General features: G+C 40.8%; 1 protein-coding gene across 2 annotated transcripts in view; it reads left to right on the plus strand.

The window, feature by feature from the left end:
* Positions 1 to 16,137, plus strand: part of ZNF407 (zinc finger protein 407) — a 352,038-nt gene extending 335,901 nt beyond the window's left edge. For both annotated transcript variants that reach the window (XM_087757699.1, XM_087757707.1), the window contains one exon: positions 13,645 to 16,137. In XM_087757699.1, coding sequence (XP_087613825.1) covers positions 13,645 to 14,987 — 1,343 coding nt within the window. In that variant the 3' untranslated portion in view covers positions 14,988 to 16,137. The remainder of the gene's footprint in view (positions 1 to 13,644) is intronic.
* Positions 16,138 to 16,527: the final 390 nt, after the last annotated feature.

The following is a 16,527-nucleotide window of genomic DNA, read 5'->3' on the forward strand; positions in this document are numbered from 1 at the left end:
GAGATCAGGTGAGTCAAGCAGGACCTGCCTTTCCTAAACCCATGCTGACTGGGCCTCATCCCCTGGTTGTCCTGTACGTGCCACATGATGGCACTCAGGATGATCTGCTCCATGACCTTCCCTGGCACCAAGGTCAGGCTGACAGGCCTGTAGTTCCTCGGATCTTCCTTCTGGCCCTTCTTGTAGATGGGTGTCATATTTGCTAACCTCCAGTCAACTGGGACCTCCCCGGTTAGCCAGTACTGCTGATAAATGATGGAAAGTGGCCTGATGAGCAGCTCCGCCAGCTCCCTCAGGACCCTTGGGTGGATCCCATCCAGCCCCATAGATTTGTGTGTGTCTAAGTGGTGTAGCAGGTCACTGACCATTTCCCCTTGGATTATGGGGGCTTCATTCTGCTCCCCGTCCCTGCCTTCCAGCTCAGGGGGCTGGGTACCCCGAGAGCAACTGGTCTGACTATTAAAGACCGAGGTAAAGAAGGCATTAAGTACGTCAGCCTTTTCCTTGTCCTTTGTCACTGTGTTTCCCCCCACATCCAATGAAGGATGGAGATTCTCCTTAGCCCTCCTTTTGTTGCTAATGTATTTATAGAAACATTTTTTTGTTGTCTTTTACGGCGGTAGCCAGATTAAGTTCTAGTTGGGCTTTGGCCCTTCTAATTTTCTCCCTGCATAACCTCACGACATCTTTGTAGTCCTCCTGAGTTTCCTACCCCTTCTTCCAAAGATCATAACCTCTCTTTTTTTCCCTGAGTTCCAGCCAAAGCTCTCTGTTCAGCCAGGCCGGTCTTCTCCCCCACCAGCTCGTCTTTCAGCACATATGGACGGCCTGCTCCTGCGCCTCTAAGTTTTCCTTCTTGAAGAATGTCCAGCCTTCCTGGACTCCTTTGCCCTTCAGGACTTATATAGGCACTGATATAGTTTTTGTTCTGTGTACATTTTAATATGTGAATTTTCTTTTTATAAAGAAAACAATATCATTCAAATAGCTTTAGAGTCTTTTTGTTTCAGTAGAAGCACCTGAATAATGTTTTAAGGGTACTTGGAGACACACTGAAAGAAATAGTGAACCTCAATGGGTTTTGGAGCACTGGAACATATACCAAAAGATATAGCTACGAAATCCCCAAGTAAGCCCTACGTGGGACTCGTAGCAGCTATTTCCACCTGTGATGCCATGGGCTGCTCAGAAGCTCTTTAATCTGCACATCTTTGAAATGACAGACCACGATGAGTCCTCCTGTGCGTTTTGTCTGTTATGTGCCAGAAGTTAGGAAACTGTTACTTCACTAAACTACGTTAGCTGGAAAAAGAGTAAGACGTATTAAAAAAAAAATGGTGGCTGAAATAAGAACCCTTTAACATAAGTGTCAGCAGGAGCTGTTAGTTTCTCAGTGTTTTTGAAAATCACATCTTCCAGGTATCTACCTCCAGGCTTCTGGCTTTTTTTGGTGTGGGTGTTATCTGGTCTCTGTCTTGTCGCGTATCACAAGCTTTACCGCTTTCACAAAAATGATCATAACTTCCTCTGAAATTTTATCTACTGCACTGAAATATGTGAACTAAGTTCCAGCAATAGTAAAAGTGCTTGGAGTCCGCTTATGTTACCACTAACGATGCTGTAGCGGGTCCTATGTAACAGCAGAATAAGAAGTGCGTTCACTGCACTGTGCACCGTGCTACAGACAAGTATACTAGGAACCGTGGTGTTTTTAAACCACTTGGCATCATTTAATTACATGCTTTTAAGCATTATTTGGCTTCAGTTGTAGACAGATATATATAACAAATCTTTGAACAAGTGCTATCAGAAGTAAGAGCTAAGTGGCATTTAAAATACATTAGAAAAATGTGATCACTAATAAGTTTTAAATTATTCCCTCTTTTTCTAGTCTAAATTGGGTCTCAGGAAGGAACAAATAAGAAGAGCTAACGAAATGACCTGACAGAGTGGCAGGGTTTGTTTACTAGTCCATATTTGAATGGGATTCATGCTTCATCTGATTGACAGTCATTGCAAATTCTTTGGCTTTTTTAGACATAAGGCGCCACGGTCCTGGGTGAACTTTAGTTCAGAATGGAGTTGTTTACAAAAGTTAACTAAGTAGTTACTCAGAATCACATGCTATGTTTCACTGAACTGTCTGGAAATGGTACGGATTTGCAGTACAAATGGTGATGAATTGAGTTAAATCATATTCTAACTACTGTGCCATCAATTTATTCCATCTGGGAGCTTCGTCACCCTGGCACCTGGAAGCGGACAAGGTAGCTGAATTGGCTTTCCATTGCTCACCACGTCCAAATGTCTTCCCGCAGTATGGCATGAATGTTCTACTGTTTCATCAAAATCAGATTATGCTGATCCAAAAAGGACAAAAATTTTCCTCCCTCTTCAGCATTTGCAGAACATGTAGCCAGAATATGTGCACTGAAACCTTCAGTATTTCCATGCAAGTCAGCTTTCTAATCGTTCTTGTTTCACTATTCTGAATATTCCTTAGTCAAGATCTCTCCCCTGGTGAGGTCAAGACATAATTCAGTTGTATCTGTACCAGAAAAATGTGCAGCAGACATGCCTTTGAATGTGCAATTAAAAATTGCTTTGGCCTGTTTTGTTTTCCTGTTTTACATTTTCATAAACTCGCATGTAATTTGATGAACACTGTCATTCTTTAAATTTCTTCAGCATTACAGTTCTCAAGGGACTTCTCTCTCATTGAATGTCATTTTTGCATATTTACTTTCTCCACAAGTGCTAGTATGCAGTAGCACAAGTTGAATCTTGCATTGTTGTTTTTGTATTTACTTATGTTACATCCTGTTTTTCTTTGTAACGGTGTTAACACTTCCTCCCAATTTAGTATTAGCTCCGTCTGCCATCTAAAAGCTGTTGATTTCTACCTCTAGCTAACCAACAATTGAGGTAGTTTTGTCGACAGAGTTGTACAAGAATTACTCAGATCTTGAAAGCACAACTTTGCAGCTGAGCGGAAGCAACTCGAGTAAGGAGCTTCTGAGCACTTAGGCAGAGCTGCAGTGCAACCGTTCACTTTGCACTTCCCGCGCAGCCATGGCACACACACCCTCTCAGCAATTCCTGTGTCGGTAGTGCTCAGCAATGGCTCAGAAAGCACCACCTTTGGTGTCTTCTGTCTTGTTTTATCTACGTACAGCCTAGTGCCTTCTAACACTGGAAGTGGAAGACAGCTCATTTAAGTACTACTCTATCAGTAGCACGGAAGATATATTTCTGTCAGCAGAAGGGTCAATTATATGAACAGCTCTTCCTTTGAAGGTATGCTGGAAACATGCTGGTTCCATCCTTCACCAGAGGTGAACCATGAAAAGAAGACTTTGTCACAAGCTCGACCCTTGAAAGTATAAAAGGGTTACCCATCTCTCCAGCCTCTACTTCCCATCCCACCTCCCGGAATCAGCATATACCTTGCCTGCTTCACGCTTCCTAAGTAATCCTAGCATTACAGCTAAGCCTATGACACTCTGAGGTGAAAAATCAGCATCTTTTCCAACGATCGTCATTTTAGGCACGATAAGCCTTGATGCTGTCAGTGCCTCGGGAGGAGTGAGGGGCCAGCAGAGGGAAAGGCTCTGCACTGTAAGTGGATCACCTATAACCAGCCCTATTGCCTCCTCAGTAGTTGGAGCCCTTGTACTGAGACTGACTTTTGACGTGGGAAATCTGATGTCAGAAGCTCAGGAACCACATTCATAATTAATTCACCTTTGTCTCATGCCACGTACCAGTTTGGGGACAGCTGTACTGGAGGTTCGTCCTATGTTGTGGTTACACATGTAAGGCTGAAGCATCTAATAAGTTTTTTTTTTTCAAAACACAGGTTGGCATGACCTACAGCTTTCAGACTAAATGATCGTAGTGCTCCTTTCCAGCTGTACATCTATTGCAAAAATATATAAACATTATTAGCCACTGGCTTTACATTTGATGCTATAAAAGGAAAGAAACAGATCTTTCTCCACTGAAAACCCATACAAGTTAAAACCATAAAACTCCCCTTGTTTTCCTCTGAAACTGGTTGTAATGCTCTCTTCTCACTGCACCAGCCTCTACCCTTTGATCAGATGTATGTCACTCCTTCAGGTTTCTTTCCTATATTCCCAAGCAGGTGAGAGACAAAAAGGAAAATATCAACTGTATGTCAGTGTCCAGATAAAAAGCTACAAAATTAAGTTATGAAGCTCACCCTTTTTAGAAAAATTAACTGATCTCATATTGGCCCAGCATAGCTCCTTCTTCCTGACAGTTTATTACTTCTAATCATATGAATCAGGGCTCATTCCAGTATGATTTTGATGAAGTCTGCAAAAGAGAGTATGCTCATCTCCACTGATGCTTTGGATATTGAAACAGATTTTTTTTTTTTCTGATAAGACAGCACATTAATTGCTTTACTTATTAGATGAGCGTTAGCTGGTGATATAACCCATCCCATAGACTCCTGACAACTTGCATGCTGAGAAGTCCTGTCCTTGAAGTTACTATAGTGCACAATGATCAGAACTTACCGCTGATGTTTTGTTAGCATGTACTAGCAATGTCTTGGCAGAGGGTGACCTCTGGTACTGTCTCTAAACATTTTCAATTTACAGACTCAAGAATTTTTGCTGTCTTTGCCTCTCATTCTTTTGAAGAGGTCAGCCCTTTACAAATTTGCCACAAGAAAGAAGTTCAAAATACCCTATATACTTAAACAGCTTAATAAGAATATAGCCACAACGAACACACAACATACAATTCATTTTAATATTTATAGAAGAATTTCACATTGTTTTAAGTGTACACAAGCAGCTGCTGTCATTTGGCTATGAGCAGATGTTAGACCTCCGAAAGCTTTGCTGATAATTAAAATACTAACAGTTAGTGTTTTACCCCAGCTGCAGGTTCTGTTTACTGTAAATTTGATTTTAATGGTGCCTCTGTGCAGTTATTGAATAGAGGTTTGTTTTCTACTATACATACAAAAGTGTCTACAATGAAGACAAATGGTTATTTCCCGTAATTTACTCTGGAAAGATATGAATATACACTGTAACATAGTTGAATTTATAAATGAAATACAGATAAGACTATCACATTGGAAATGGTAGTTTCTGCTATCTTAACTAACAAAAAGAACTAGGGAAACTTACTATTTCTAGCTATTCCCAAGCATTCCCCCTAAAAACTGCTGTGCTTTTCAAATGGGTTGAGATGTGCCCTCGAGCAAAGAACAGGTGCTCCTTTTTACTGAATGGGTGCATAAATCAGAATTAATAAATACAGGAAATCACAATACTCGTATTTGATAGGTATGCAGAAGAATATAATTTCTGCTTGATCATTTAATAATATGATGTTTTATTTTTAGGTATCCCTTACAAGTGTCTGCTGTCTGTAGTGCATATATGTACATCAAACGTTAGGCAAGGCTAGCCACTTTCAGAATTGTTAATCCCAAGGGCCTGATTATGCAAACACAATGCATAATGCAAGCTACCATGTTTAGTCCCTTTGAGACTATTGAGGCTAACTATGGCAGTAAACAGTACTCTTGATAAATAAATGTTTATAAGACCAGGATCTAAACGTATATATTCTTGAAAAACAAAAACTCTTGCTGAGATAATAATGACAAAAAGGGGTTTTTGCTTTTTTTGACAAAACAGTTGCTGTCTGGGACCAGACCTATTTCAGAAATCCAGATCATTTTCCTTATGAGCAGAGCTTGTGTTTTTTTTCCCCTGCTTTTCTCATATTAGCGTTCATATTATTTTTTGTATTATCTTATATGTTCTGTCTGCCTAGGAAACAGAATTCTCCAGCTTGACCAAGGACTACCGGTACCTCTTGAAATTGGGATTCTGATTTAGAAGTGTTAAAAAGGCACTTTTCAGTTGCACTGCAGGGGTTAACACAGCGAAAGTGCATCCGTGTAGCATCAATGTCAGTTGTTCCCAAACCGAGGGCCAGAGTAGCCTTTGAAGCTGGAATGCCAAGAAACGTCCAGGCTGGCTATCCTCATCTCCAGCTGCTAAATTGCCCTCGAAGAGCTAGCTAAAATACTCCAAATACATTCCTAGTGCTGCTTGCCCATATAGGTAATTGCTGTATATGGCACAGTGAAGTTTTTGCTCACACGTAGGAGTTGAGAAGACAAGCCTGCGCGGTGGCAAGCAGGTAAAGAAGAAAAGTAGTCTACAAGAAAATTGGTTACTGTGCAAGTCAGGCAGTTGTAAAATCTGCACGTTAACACTGTACATGTTTGCCATGATCAGTGGGAGTTTCGGTATGTATAGTTTTTATTTGCATAGCTTCTGTAACACTGGGCTCTACAGTGTTCCTTTTTGACCTTGAGTGCAGGAAAAGAGAAACTGAAATTTTTCACAGAGAAGGCCTTTTCCCAAAGGTTAATTGGACACTGGAGGGAAACTAAACCAAACCAAACAAACTGCCTAAACACCCTAACTGAATGGCTCAGCTATTTATTTTGGTGGTTGTTTCTTCTTCTGTTTCTTTTTGTTACTGTTATCATAGCCCTCTAAGGTGTGGGAGGTAAAAATAACAAGCAGGAAATTTCAGTCTGTTTTTCAAAAGAAAAAAAAATTACAAAAATATTTCCTTTTACATTTTAAGGAAGCTCAAAGGACATCTGCGGCTTTGTTTAAGATACCTGAAAGGTTAAAACTTCATCCTTTATTCCAGCAATTCTTAGAAAAACTTGAAGTTTCTAAACATGATTGAGTGGTTAAGGACAAAGATAGAAGCCAAGGATGTTTTGAGTTTCAGCGCTGAAACATGACATTACTGGATTTTTAAATATAAAATGAACTATGAACGTTATTTGGGAATTGTTTTTGTTATTTAATTTTCTTTTTACAATAATAATATTCTGAAAGGAAAAGAAACCTCGCTGCATTGGTATCTGTTGAGATTTACGTACTTTGTGTCAATGGTGGATTTTTTTTTTATGTCTCTTAGGGAGCTGGTTAAGTCCCCTATAGGTATACTTATTCGTACTGCTTTACAAATATTTGCTGGCTTTGTGGACATAATAGTTCTGACAGAGCCATTTTGGGTTGCTGATTTATTTCACTTCTTGGTTTGACCCATTCTATTTTCTTTCCTTCAGCAGAAGACATGAATGAGCCTTCACAACCTTTTATTTAGTAGCTTAACTAGCTGGTTTATAAAATGCTGGCCCGTGCATTGCTTGAACATAAAAACCTTACAAATGAGAAAGAATAGTTTTTTGCTGTGGTTAAGGAACAGAGATCTGGAAAATGTGGTTTATTATTATGGCCTCCGAAAATCAAGGAAATCCCAAAGTTATGACATTATGCCACAGTTCTTAGACTGCACTTAATTAATTAAAGTAGAGATCATTACAAAAATAATGGAAAAAAAAAAAAGAAAGAAAAAAGAGCAGAAACTTGGAGCTCGATCAAGGCCTAAATTATTTCTTTATGAATTTGAATGGTGGACTTACCGTACCATTCAAAATATTGTACTGCCATGTAGACGATAACTTTTAAAATAAAAAAATCAGTTGCTCATTCAAGTGATGCCCAATATAAGCTGAGTTTTCTATATCTTTTAAATTCCTTGAAGGTTGTATTTAATTGAAGAAAAAGATGTTTCTTTGCCTTCGCTTTATTTAATATTCATTGCATTTTAGTAGATACCAAATATTCGTACGTGTCAATAAATAACATACCTAATCACCAAAGTATGAAAAATTAAGTGTTGCTGAATAGGGTGCTATAAATCAGGCCTCCTAGAACTTTTGCAGAAAAGGAAAAATAGCTGGTTTAAGCTTGCTGTGTAAATGCAGATCATTTCCGTCGTCGTAATAGATTATTTCATTTTTGACTTACTGCTTTGTCCTAAAGGTGCTCCGTGTGAAGGATGTCCTCAGCCTAGCCTCACCATGCACAACCGCTTGCTACGACTTTTGGGGAAGGGTTGGAATTCTAAAGAGGCTGCTGGCTGAGAGCAAAGCGGTGCTTTACATATAATATTAGCCCAGACTTTCCTAACGCATTACGCATTTCTTTCTGAGACAAGTCTCCTTAATGCCATCTTTATCTGCTACACGATGCATGAAATCTACTTTCTGTTTTAGAACTGCGGCTGACCCCCGACCCCGCGAGTGGCGCCACAATGTGACCTTTCTATTGTCATCAGCTTTCATTCTCCTGAAAATTCTATGAATTTTTATTACAAGTTTTTTTAAACCGAGCTGAGGCTTCAACAAATTACTTGACACAGATGAGATGAAGTTGTTGAAGTAGTGTTAGATAAGTTTTACAGCCAGCATGTGTGCTGCTGAACAGTACAAAGCCAGTGTCCTACAATGTCATACACCAGTAACTGCTGAGCCTACTATTGGATAAATACATCATTTTATGGAACATTGATTGTTCTATAAACCCAATGGAGTATTATGCTCTATGATCAAACCATTTAGATTGTGTGTAGAGCACAGAAAATGCCATATTCAGGATGGTACTAAAAGTGCCATTTGTGTATTTTATGGATGTCATTACGGGGGAAACTTCTCTCTGTAGGCCCTGTTTACTGCAAAATTTTTTAGTCTGTAATGACATTTTTCATTCACAACGTATGCCTTCAAGAGAGGGGGCCCTTGTTTTATTTGTTTCATTCGAGTTTACTGCACAAATCCTGTACATTTTAATTAAATGTAAGCTTAACAAAAGAATAAGGTATTTATTCTGTGGGGAACAAATGATGACAGTAAGAAAAGAATAAAACAGACACACAAAAGAAAGTCAGGTATTGAGCAAAAGAGAGGGGAAAAAGGTACTAAGCCCTATTTGTAGTTTCCCAGAAGCACATTAAACATCAAAGCATTTCTTTTAGCCCTATTTCAGGAGTTTGTGGTCTCTGAGAATTAAAATAACCTGCGAATATGGATTTAATGTCTAGAAAATCCTGACATTTTCAAATAAAAAACTAACAGTCGCTGCGGACTCCAACTGATAAATAATGGCTCTGCTGAAATGACAGACTTCTTGGAAAGAAACCAATTCTGTGATCATTGCACCCCTAGATATGAAACACCTCTTTACAAATTGTCTGAATATGAGCTCTCGTATCATTATATTTTGTCATTTTAATGCCTATTTGTGTATCTTTTTAATTTGCAATGACGTGCAATCAGCAACAAGTCCACTTTTCCTAATATTAATGTGGGCTTGTATTGCAGCTTATGTTTGCCATGTCAGCCAACACTTACCCCTTCTTTTTACCCGTTTCTAAAAGGGGGCGAGAGGCAGGCTGGATTTAGTAGGACAATATGATTTGTTGCTACATACAGTCCAAGAATGTGACATGTTCCTTAAATACATAAAAATTCCTACAAATGTTGCGTTGGATAGCAGTGCTCCATTGTAGAAATGCACTGTTCCAAAGTTGAAATAGCAGCTAAGCCTCAAAATATGTTGTTTTCTAAATATCTTCCCTACTTGGCTTTTCACTCTTAAAACAAAAGAAAACCAGTAAAATCTGCAATTCATATTTACCATGAAAAATCACTAAAATTGAAGTTGATGTTCCCAGTAAATTCTTGGTCATAGTCCAGTTAAAATTTAAAGTTACAGTAGATTCACATTAGTTTAAATGACACTTGAACTTCTACACAGCTCAACATTAATTCATTATAGTTGAAATGGAAGAATCTTCAGTGGGTGAATCTTTTACAATCTGATTGAGGCTGTTACATTTTATAGGAGCCATTTTTCAAAGCAGTACTGACAGCACTCGAAGTTATTAAATTGCTGAATCAAAAGATGGACCTGCAATCGCATTTATGAACTGTGATGGAATAGCTGGGGTTGCACTGAGCTGAGGTTAAGATGTTGGTGTAGTTAAGCTTCATCACACCCCTTAGTGACAGCAGTATTTACCCATGTAGTTTACTTTAATGGTCAGGAAGTGGCTTAACTCACCTCTGGATTCAAATAGATTAAGTAAGCAGTCAGAATGGCATAATTATCAGTGCTGCAAGGGATTCACCGGATAGCTCTTCACCCAGGAGACTTCCCATTCAATTGCACAGTAAAGACTGGAATTGCATAGATTCACGGGTACAGCATTTATTTGAGGAGATGAAAACAGGACGAATTTCCTTTTTCTTTCCCTTCCCCAGACCGGAGCTTCTCTCCTCAACGCAGTGGTGCTGTGTCCCGTACATAAATTATCATGATCTTAGGGGAAAGATGTCATGATTGTGCTGTGCGCGTGTGAAAATTATGATCGTAGAGTTATTTTGATTTTGAAATCCGGTGGAAAATGCGTGATTTGTAGAGTTATTTTGATTTTGTGCCACATCACTGCCAGGCTCCTCTTTTATCATGTCAACAAAGCAAGATTCCTGAGAGAATTAATTACTTCTACTCTATTATAAAATGTGGAGGAGCTAAGATAATTGTCATTTTATGTTGATTTCCCCTTCCTATTTTTCTGCTCTTTGGGGGGTCTTGTGAATGTCAGTGCCTACAGAGAGCACAGGAAAAGTGGGGATAAGAACCAGTCGTACCACAGTAAGCCTCCTTCTCACTTATGCCTGACAAAATGTACTTCAATTGCGCGTACCAGATTTCTCATGCAGCATCGCTTGGAAACACTCTAATGGTTTAAATTGTTCATTTTCTTTTCCAAAGATAACCTGCCTTGCAAACTAAGATGGAGAAAGTTGTACAACATCAGTTTAGACTTGTGAAGGTGATTTGCAGCCTTTCAGCTTAACAAAATTACTTCTTGTGCTTTACAGTACAGTTCTCCACCAGAAGCTTTGTAATAGAAAAAAAAAAAAAAAAGATAGATAAATAGATAGATAGACAGATAGACAGACAGACAGATGCCAGCAAAAGCTCAGTCTTTTAAGCATTGGTGTTATCTTGGAATATTAGCTTTATATGCACCTTAGCATATCAAGTTGCTAGAGGCTGCAAGATGCCAAGTACTCAGTCTCCGAGTAACACAGCTCCTAAGCGTGAACTTACCCTTAAGCAAATGAGTCTCTGGTTTTTAGAGCCCAGTTTAGTGGGACCAGGGCCTGACAGCTCTATGCTTTGGGTGAAAGAGCCCCCTTAGACCAGCTTTAGTATAATTTTCTTGGCCTCATGTTCAATGGAGCATGTTGTTCACTAGAAGTGTCTTGGTGGCTTGAAAAGTACAGTGCTAGCCTGAAATTTGACTGTAAGAGTCAAATTTTTTTCTTGCTTGTTTTATCCCAAGCAAGCAATGGCATATCTGTGTGTGTTAGTAATAAGATGCTACACCTGTTAATCCAGAGATGTGATTTTAGTTTGCGTAGCTGAGTTTCAACGAGAGCGTGGGTGTGGGTAGTCTCAGCAGCATGGACTTGATCAGCCTTCCCAAGGCCCATCTGGCATTAGACCCTCACCTCATTCTCAGTGTCTGGGACCCACTCTTCTCTCTGTGTGCACTGGTTGTGGCCCAAAGTTTGCTTCCCAGCACCTGCAGGAGCTGCAAGGGTGCTTCACATGGCACTGCCATGGGGAGACAGCGAGTGCAAGAGCTGTTCTGCCACAGACATCCACAAAGCTGGTCACAGGGTGCTCTCAGTTATGTCTTCCCAAAAATGCCGAAGGCAACCCTGAGGCCATGCTTTGAGGATGGTGGGCTTGACTTCGTGCAGCTGTGGGCACGATTTGCTTTGCTGAAGCTTTATTGTTAGTGATGAGAAGTGAGAAGGAAACCTTGAATGACCCAAAACCAGACCGAGTGGCAGAGCAAGCAGTTGGAACGTGGAGGTTACAGGTATTTGAATTTGGTAATTGGTTTCATGTAGAAATAATTAAGAAGTGTAATTGAGGTTTCTCTGGATGATATTTTATAGAATATCCTGCTTAGGGTAAGAAAACTACCGAGTGTTTTCTCCAGGTAACTAGGCTAGTGACTGAGTCAGTCAGGTGTGCTAGAGAAGGCGCTAGGTGGGAAATGAAGGGAAAGACAATGGCATCAAAATGAAAGCATGGCAATTACCTCGCCAACAAAAGCAGGGTATTAAGAAGATCAGCCGTACTTTTTCACACTCAGATATGTTTAATGTAACATATGATCCTAAAATTCATTACTGAATGCAGTGGGTTGACCCTGGCTGGGTGCCACGTGCCCACCAAAGCCGCTCTATCACTCCCCTCCTCAGCTGGACAGAGGAGAGGAGGCTTGTGGGTCAAGTTAACGAAAGGCTTGTGGGTCAAGTTAAGGACAGGGAGAGATCAGTCACCAATTACTGTCACAGGCAAAACAGACTCGACTTGTGGAAGATGAATTTAATTTATTACCAATCAAATCAGAGTAGGGTAATGAGAAATAAAACCAGATCTTAAAACACCTTCCCCCCACCCCTCTCTTCTTCCCGGACTTAACTTCACTCCTGATTTCTCTACCTCCACCCCCCAGCAGCACAGGGGGACAGGGAATGGGGGTTGTGGTCAGTTCATCACTCTTGTCTCTGCCGCTCCTTCCTCCTCAGGGGGAGGACTCCTCACACTCTTCCCCTGCTCCAGCGTGGGGTCCCTCCCACAGGAGACGGTCCTCCATGAACTTCTCCATCTGAGTCCTTCCCACAGGCTGCAGTTCTTCATGAACTGCTCCAGCGTGGGTGCCTTCCATGGGGTGCAGCCCTTGAGGAACAGACTGCTCCAGTGTGGGTCCCTTGCGGGGTCACAGGTCCTGCCAGCAAACCTGCTCCAGCGTGGGCTCCTCTCTCCCCGGGACCACAGGTCCTGCCAGGAGCCTGCTCCAGCGCAGGCTTCCCACGGGATCACACCCTCCTTCGGGCATCCTCCTGCTCTGGCGTGGGGTCCTCCACAGGCTGCAGGTGGATACCTGCTCCACTGTTAACCTCCATGGGCTGCAGGGGCACAGCCTGCCTCACCATGGTCTTCACCATGGGCTGCAGGGGAATCTCTGCTCCGGTGCCTGGAGCACCTCCTCCCCCTCCTTCTTCACTGGCCTTGGTGTCTGCAGGGCTGTTTCCCTCACATATTCTCACTCCTCTCTCTGCTGCTGCTGTTGTGCAGTAACTTTTTCCCTTCTTAAATATGTTATCCCAGAGGTGCTACAACTGTCGCTGATGGGCTCGGCCTTGGCCAGCGATGGGTCCGTCTTGGAGCCGGCTGGCATTGGCTCTATCGGACATGGGGGAAGCTTCTGGCATCTTCTCACAGAAGCCACCCCTGTAGCCCCACTGCTACCAAAACCTTGCCCTGCAAACCCAATACACTGAAATACTGAAATATCTCCAATGGGATCTTCTATAAAAGATGTGCTAATGGCTTTTAACTATACTGTATTTATCTGGGCTTTTTTATACAGCATCTTTTAAAAAACACATTTAAATTGTTAATAGGCTGCAGAATTGTTAAACTCAGCAATTATTTCAACCTGTAAATATGTTATTTGGAAAACATGCAGATTGTTTTTGTTCGCTTGCTCATTTTATCTGTGTTTTCTGCCAGTGAAATCTAAAAATTGTCAAGGAATTTTTTTTTCCATGTAAGCTACAATTTGTTAAAGTAATGAACTGATATTTGCCATGATACCATGTTAACAGCATATTTTATCTTGTAGGCATTGTGTCCAAGTCGTACGAGTGCCGACTGAAGGGGCAAGGAGCAACCTTTGTGGAAACACCGAGTCCTTTTACTGCAGCAGCACTGGGAGAGGTTTCTCCAGTTAAAGAGAAGGTCTTTCGGGGCAGTAGAAGACAGCCACAGTCACCTGAAGAAGTTCAGCAAGTTATTATTATTCAAGGATACGATGGCGACTTTGCAATTGATGCCTCTGTGGAAGAAACAGCAGCGGCGACCCTTCAGACTCTAGCAATGGCTGGTCAGATGGCCAGGGTGGTCCATATTACAGAAGATGGGCAAGTCATAGCTACAAATCAAAATGGCTCACATGTGAGTAGTATGGTTCCAGGGCAGATACTGACCGAGCAGTTAGCAGCTGGTGCAACACAGGTCGTAGTGGTTGAAGGAACAGGAACTGATATGGAGGAGGCCGTTCGAATAGACGCAGTTCCTGACTCCAGTAGCACTGTACTGCAGCAGATAATGCGACAAGAAGTTTTAGATGCTTCTGAAGCTACAGTCCATCCTCCAGACTCCTCCTCCGCGTTAGATGCCCTGCTTTGTGCTGTAACAGAGCTGGGTGAAGTGGAAAACAAATCTGGACTCCTTGACAGATGCAGGTCTAGTCACAAAGATTTCCTGCAAATGCCAAACCCAGAAACGCCCAGCATTCCCAGTGATGCAGAGGGACAAGAAATACAAATGTTCCATGAAGTTCAAGAGACCCAGGAAGATACCGAACCTATGGAAGTAGTGACGCGGGTCGTGCACCCATCGGCTATAATTGCATCTCAGGAGAGAGCTCAGGCTGCCTTCAAGAAAATGGTCCAAGGAGTATTACAGTTTGCTGTATGTGATACGGCTGCAGCCGACCAGCTGATGAAAGAAGGTGTCACTCAGGTCATTGTAAATGAGGAAGGGACTGTGCATATGGTAGCTAGAGAAGGCTCTCAGATAATTATGCAGGAAGCTGGTAGCCACGCGCTCAGTGTCCAAAGCGAGCACATGGATTTAGTTGAGTCGGATGGGGAAATATCACAGATTATTGTCACAGAAGAAATAGCTCAAGCCATGGTTCAGGGTTCTGATGGCGGCTTCTCTGAAGGTGCAACCCACTACATCGTCACAGAATTGCCACCAGACATGCAGGATGAGCCTGGTGTGTACTCGCATGCTGTGATAGAGACAGCTGGGTCTCAAGAGATTTTGCAGGCTGGTACTGCTATAAAAGCAGAAGCTGTATCCCCTGATAGAGCAGGGGAACAGTTAACAAGCATGGTCATTTATACAGAGGGTGGCTCACAAGTAATTCAAGGCCAGAGAGATGATAACGAAGTATAAGAAGCATGAAGAGCTTCGTCTCCTTGGCTTGATGCAGGGCAAAGCTGGAAATGACCAGAGCCATGGAGGCACTGTATTCCTGGAACATTTTCTGTAAGACCTCCTCAATACAACATCCTCCTAACCAAGTAACAAATACCCACCCTGTGGGAGGTGAAGGTCAGCTACTAGGAGGAGGTCACTGAAAAGGATAGTACAATCTTGTTACAATAGCCGTAAGAATTATTATATGGGATTATTATAAAACAAGCATATTAGGGTGCAAAAGAAGATAAAAAGCCCCCCTCCCCCCCCCCCCAAAGTAGGTATTGTTCTGTTCACTGCTTTCTTTGTTTGGTTTTTGTTTTTTTTTTTTTAAATGTTTTATCTCAGGGTAATTCCCTGCCTTCTGTCATTTTTGTTTAACATAATCACAGGAGTAAAATAATTCCACTCACACGTACATTTTGTGAACAGATAAATAAGCAAAAAATACAAAACCCACAATAACAAGGTGAACAGGTAAGCTTACATACTGTAATCGGTGCCCTTCTTCATTTTAAAGAAGAACAGGTGACATTTTGCTTTCTAGAATCTTACTTTAAAATATTCATGGCTAAAAATATGTCATCAAAATAAGTATTTTTTGCATCTAAAATCAAATTTTTCATAGTAGCTTACTCTTTCATGGTATCACATAGGACTTTCCCTAAAGAAGAGCTCAAAAAAGCTACGCTTCAGAAAATTCTTGAGTATACATATTCAGGAAGAACTTGATGCCTGTAACTTCCACTTAATTTTAGATGAGAGTCCTACATAAGAAATGTGCATTTTTTTAAAAAAATATTGTCACTGTCAGTGTTTTGCTTTTCTTATAAATAGTGCTTCATATAAATACCATTTTGCAGTTCTTTTTATGAGCGACTTCTGATATGTTATGGGGGTTTTTAAAGAAAATTCTGACATTGACATTAACAAGTAGAAAAAAAAAAGGTGACCTTGTATTTCTTGCTTAGTCCAGAATGTCAGTTATTTACTTGTGGATATACTGCAATTGTTCAATGCAAGTTCATGTTGAAAAGATTTGTTTCATGATACAACTGCTTTTGTTTCTTTAAAAAATTGTAAAATATAAACTGGCAAGGTTTGGGGATTTGTTTTTGTCTTTCAAATAAAATGTTAGCATTAAAAGGAAGCATCATGATTTTTAATATTAAGCAATAAACAGAACTGGCATTCAGCAGGAGCAAACGAATGCTATCTGTTATGTCTGTGCATTTTCTCTTTTCTCTTTTCTCTTTTCCTTTCTCTAGCTCGCTAGATAGATAAAGATAAAAGAATCTAATTTCTGAAGTGTGCCTCATGCATGCTTAATATAATTGTGTAAGTGTTTAGGGTATAAGCCATGCTGACTCTAGAGATAACTGCGTTTCCTATCATGTTTAATATCTTAAAATTATCAACTGTAAGAAAGTTGGGGTGAGGTAAAACAATAGTTCCTTCCTGAAGCAACTGTTTAAAAATGTATTTTCTGATAGAGCTGCTTAGAAACGGTGCTTCA

The sequence above is a fragment of the Nipponia nippon genome, unplaced genomic scaffold (genome assembly GCF_047370975.1).
Source record: "Nipponia nippon isolate SJK-2023a ecotype South Korea unplaced genomic scaffold, ASM4737097v1 scaffold_1, whole genome shotgun sequence".
Lineage (NCBI taxonomy): Eukaryota > Metazoa > Chordata > Aves > Pelecaniformes > Threskiornithidae > Nipponia > Nipponia nippon.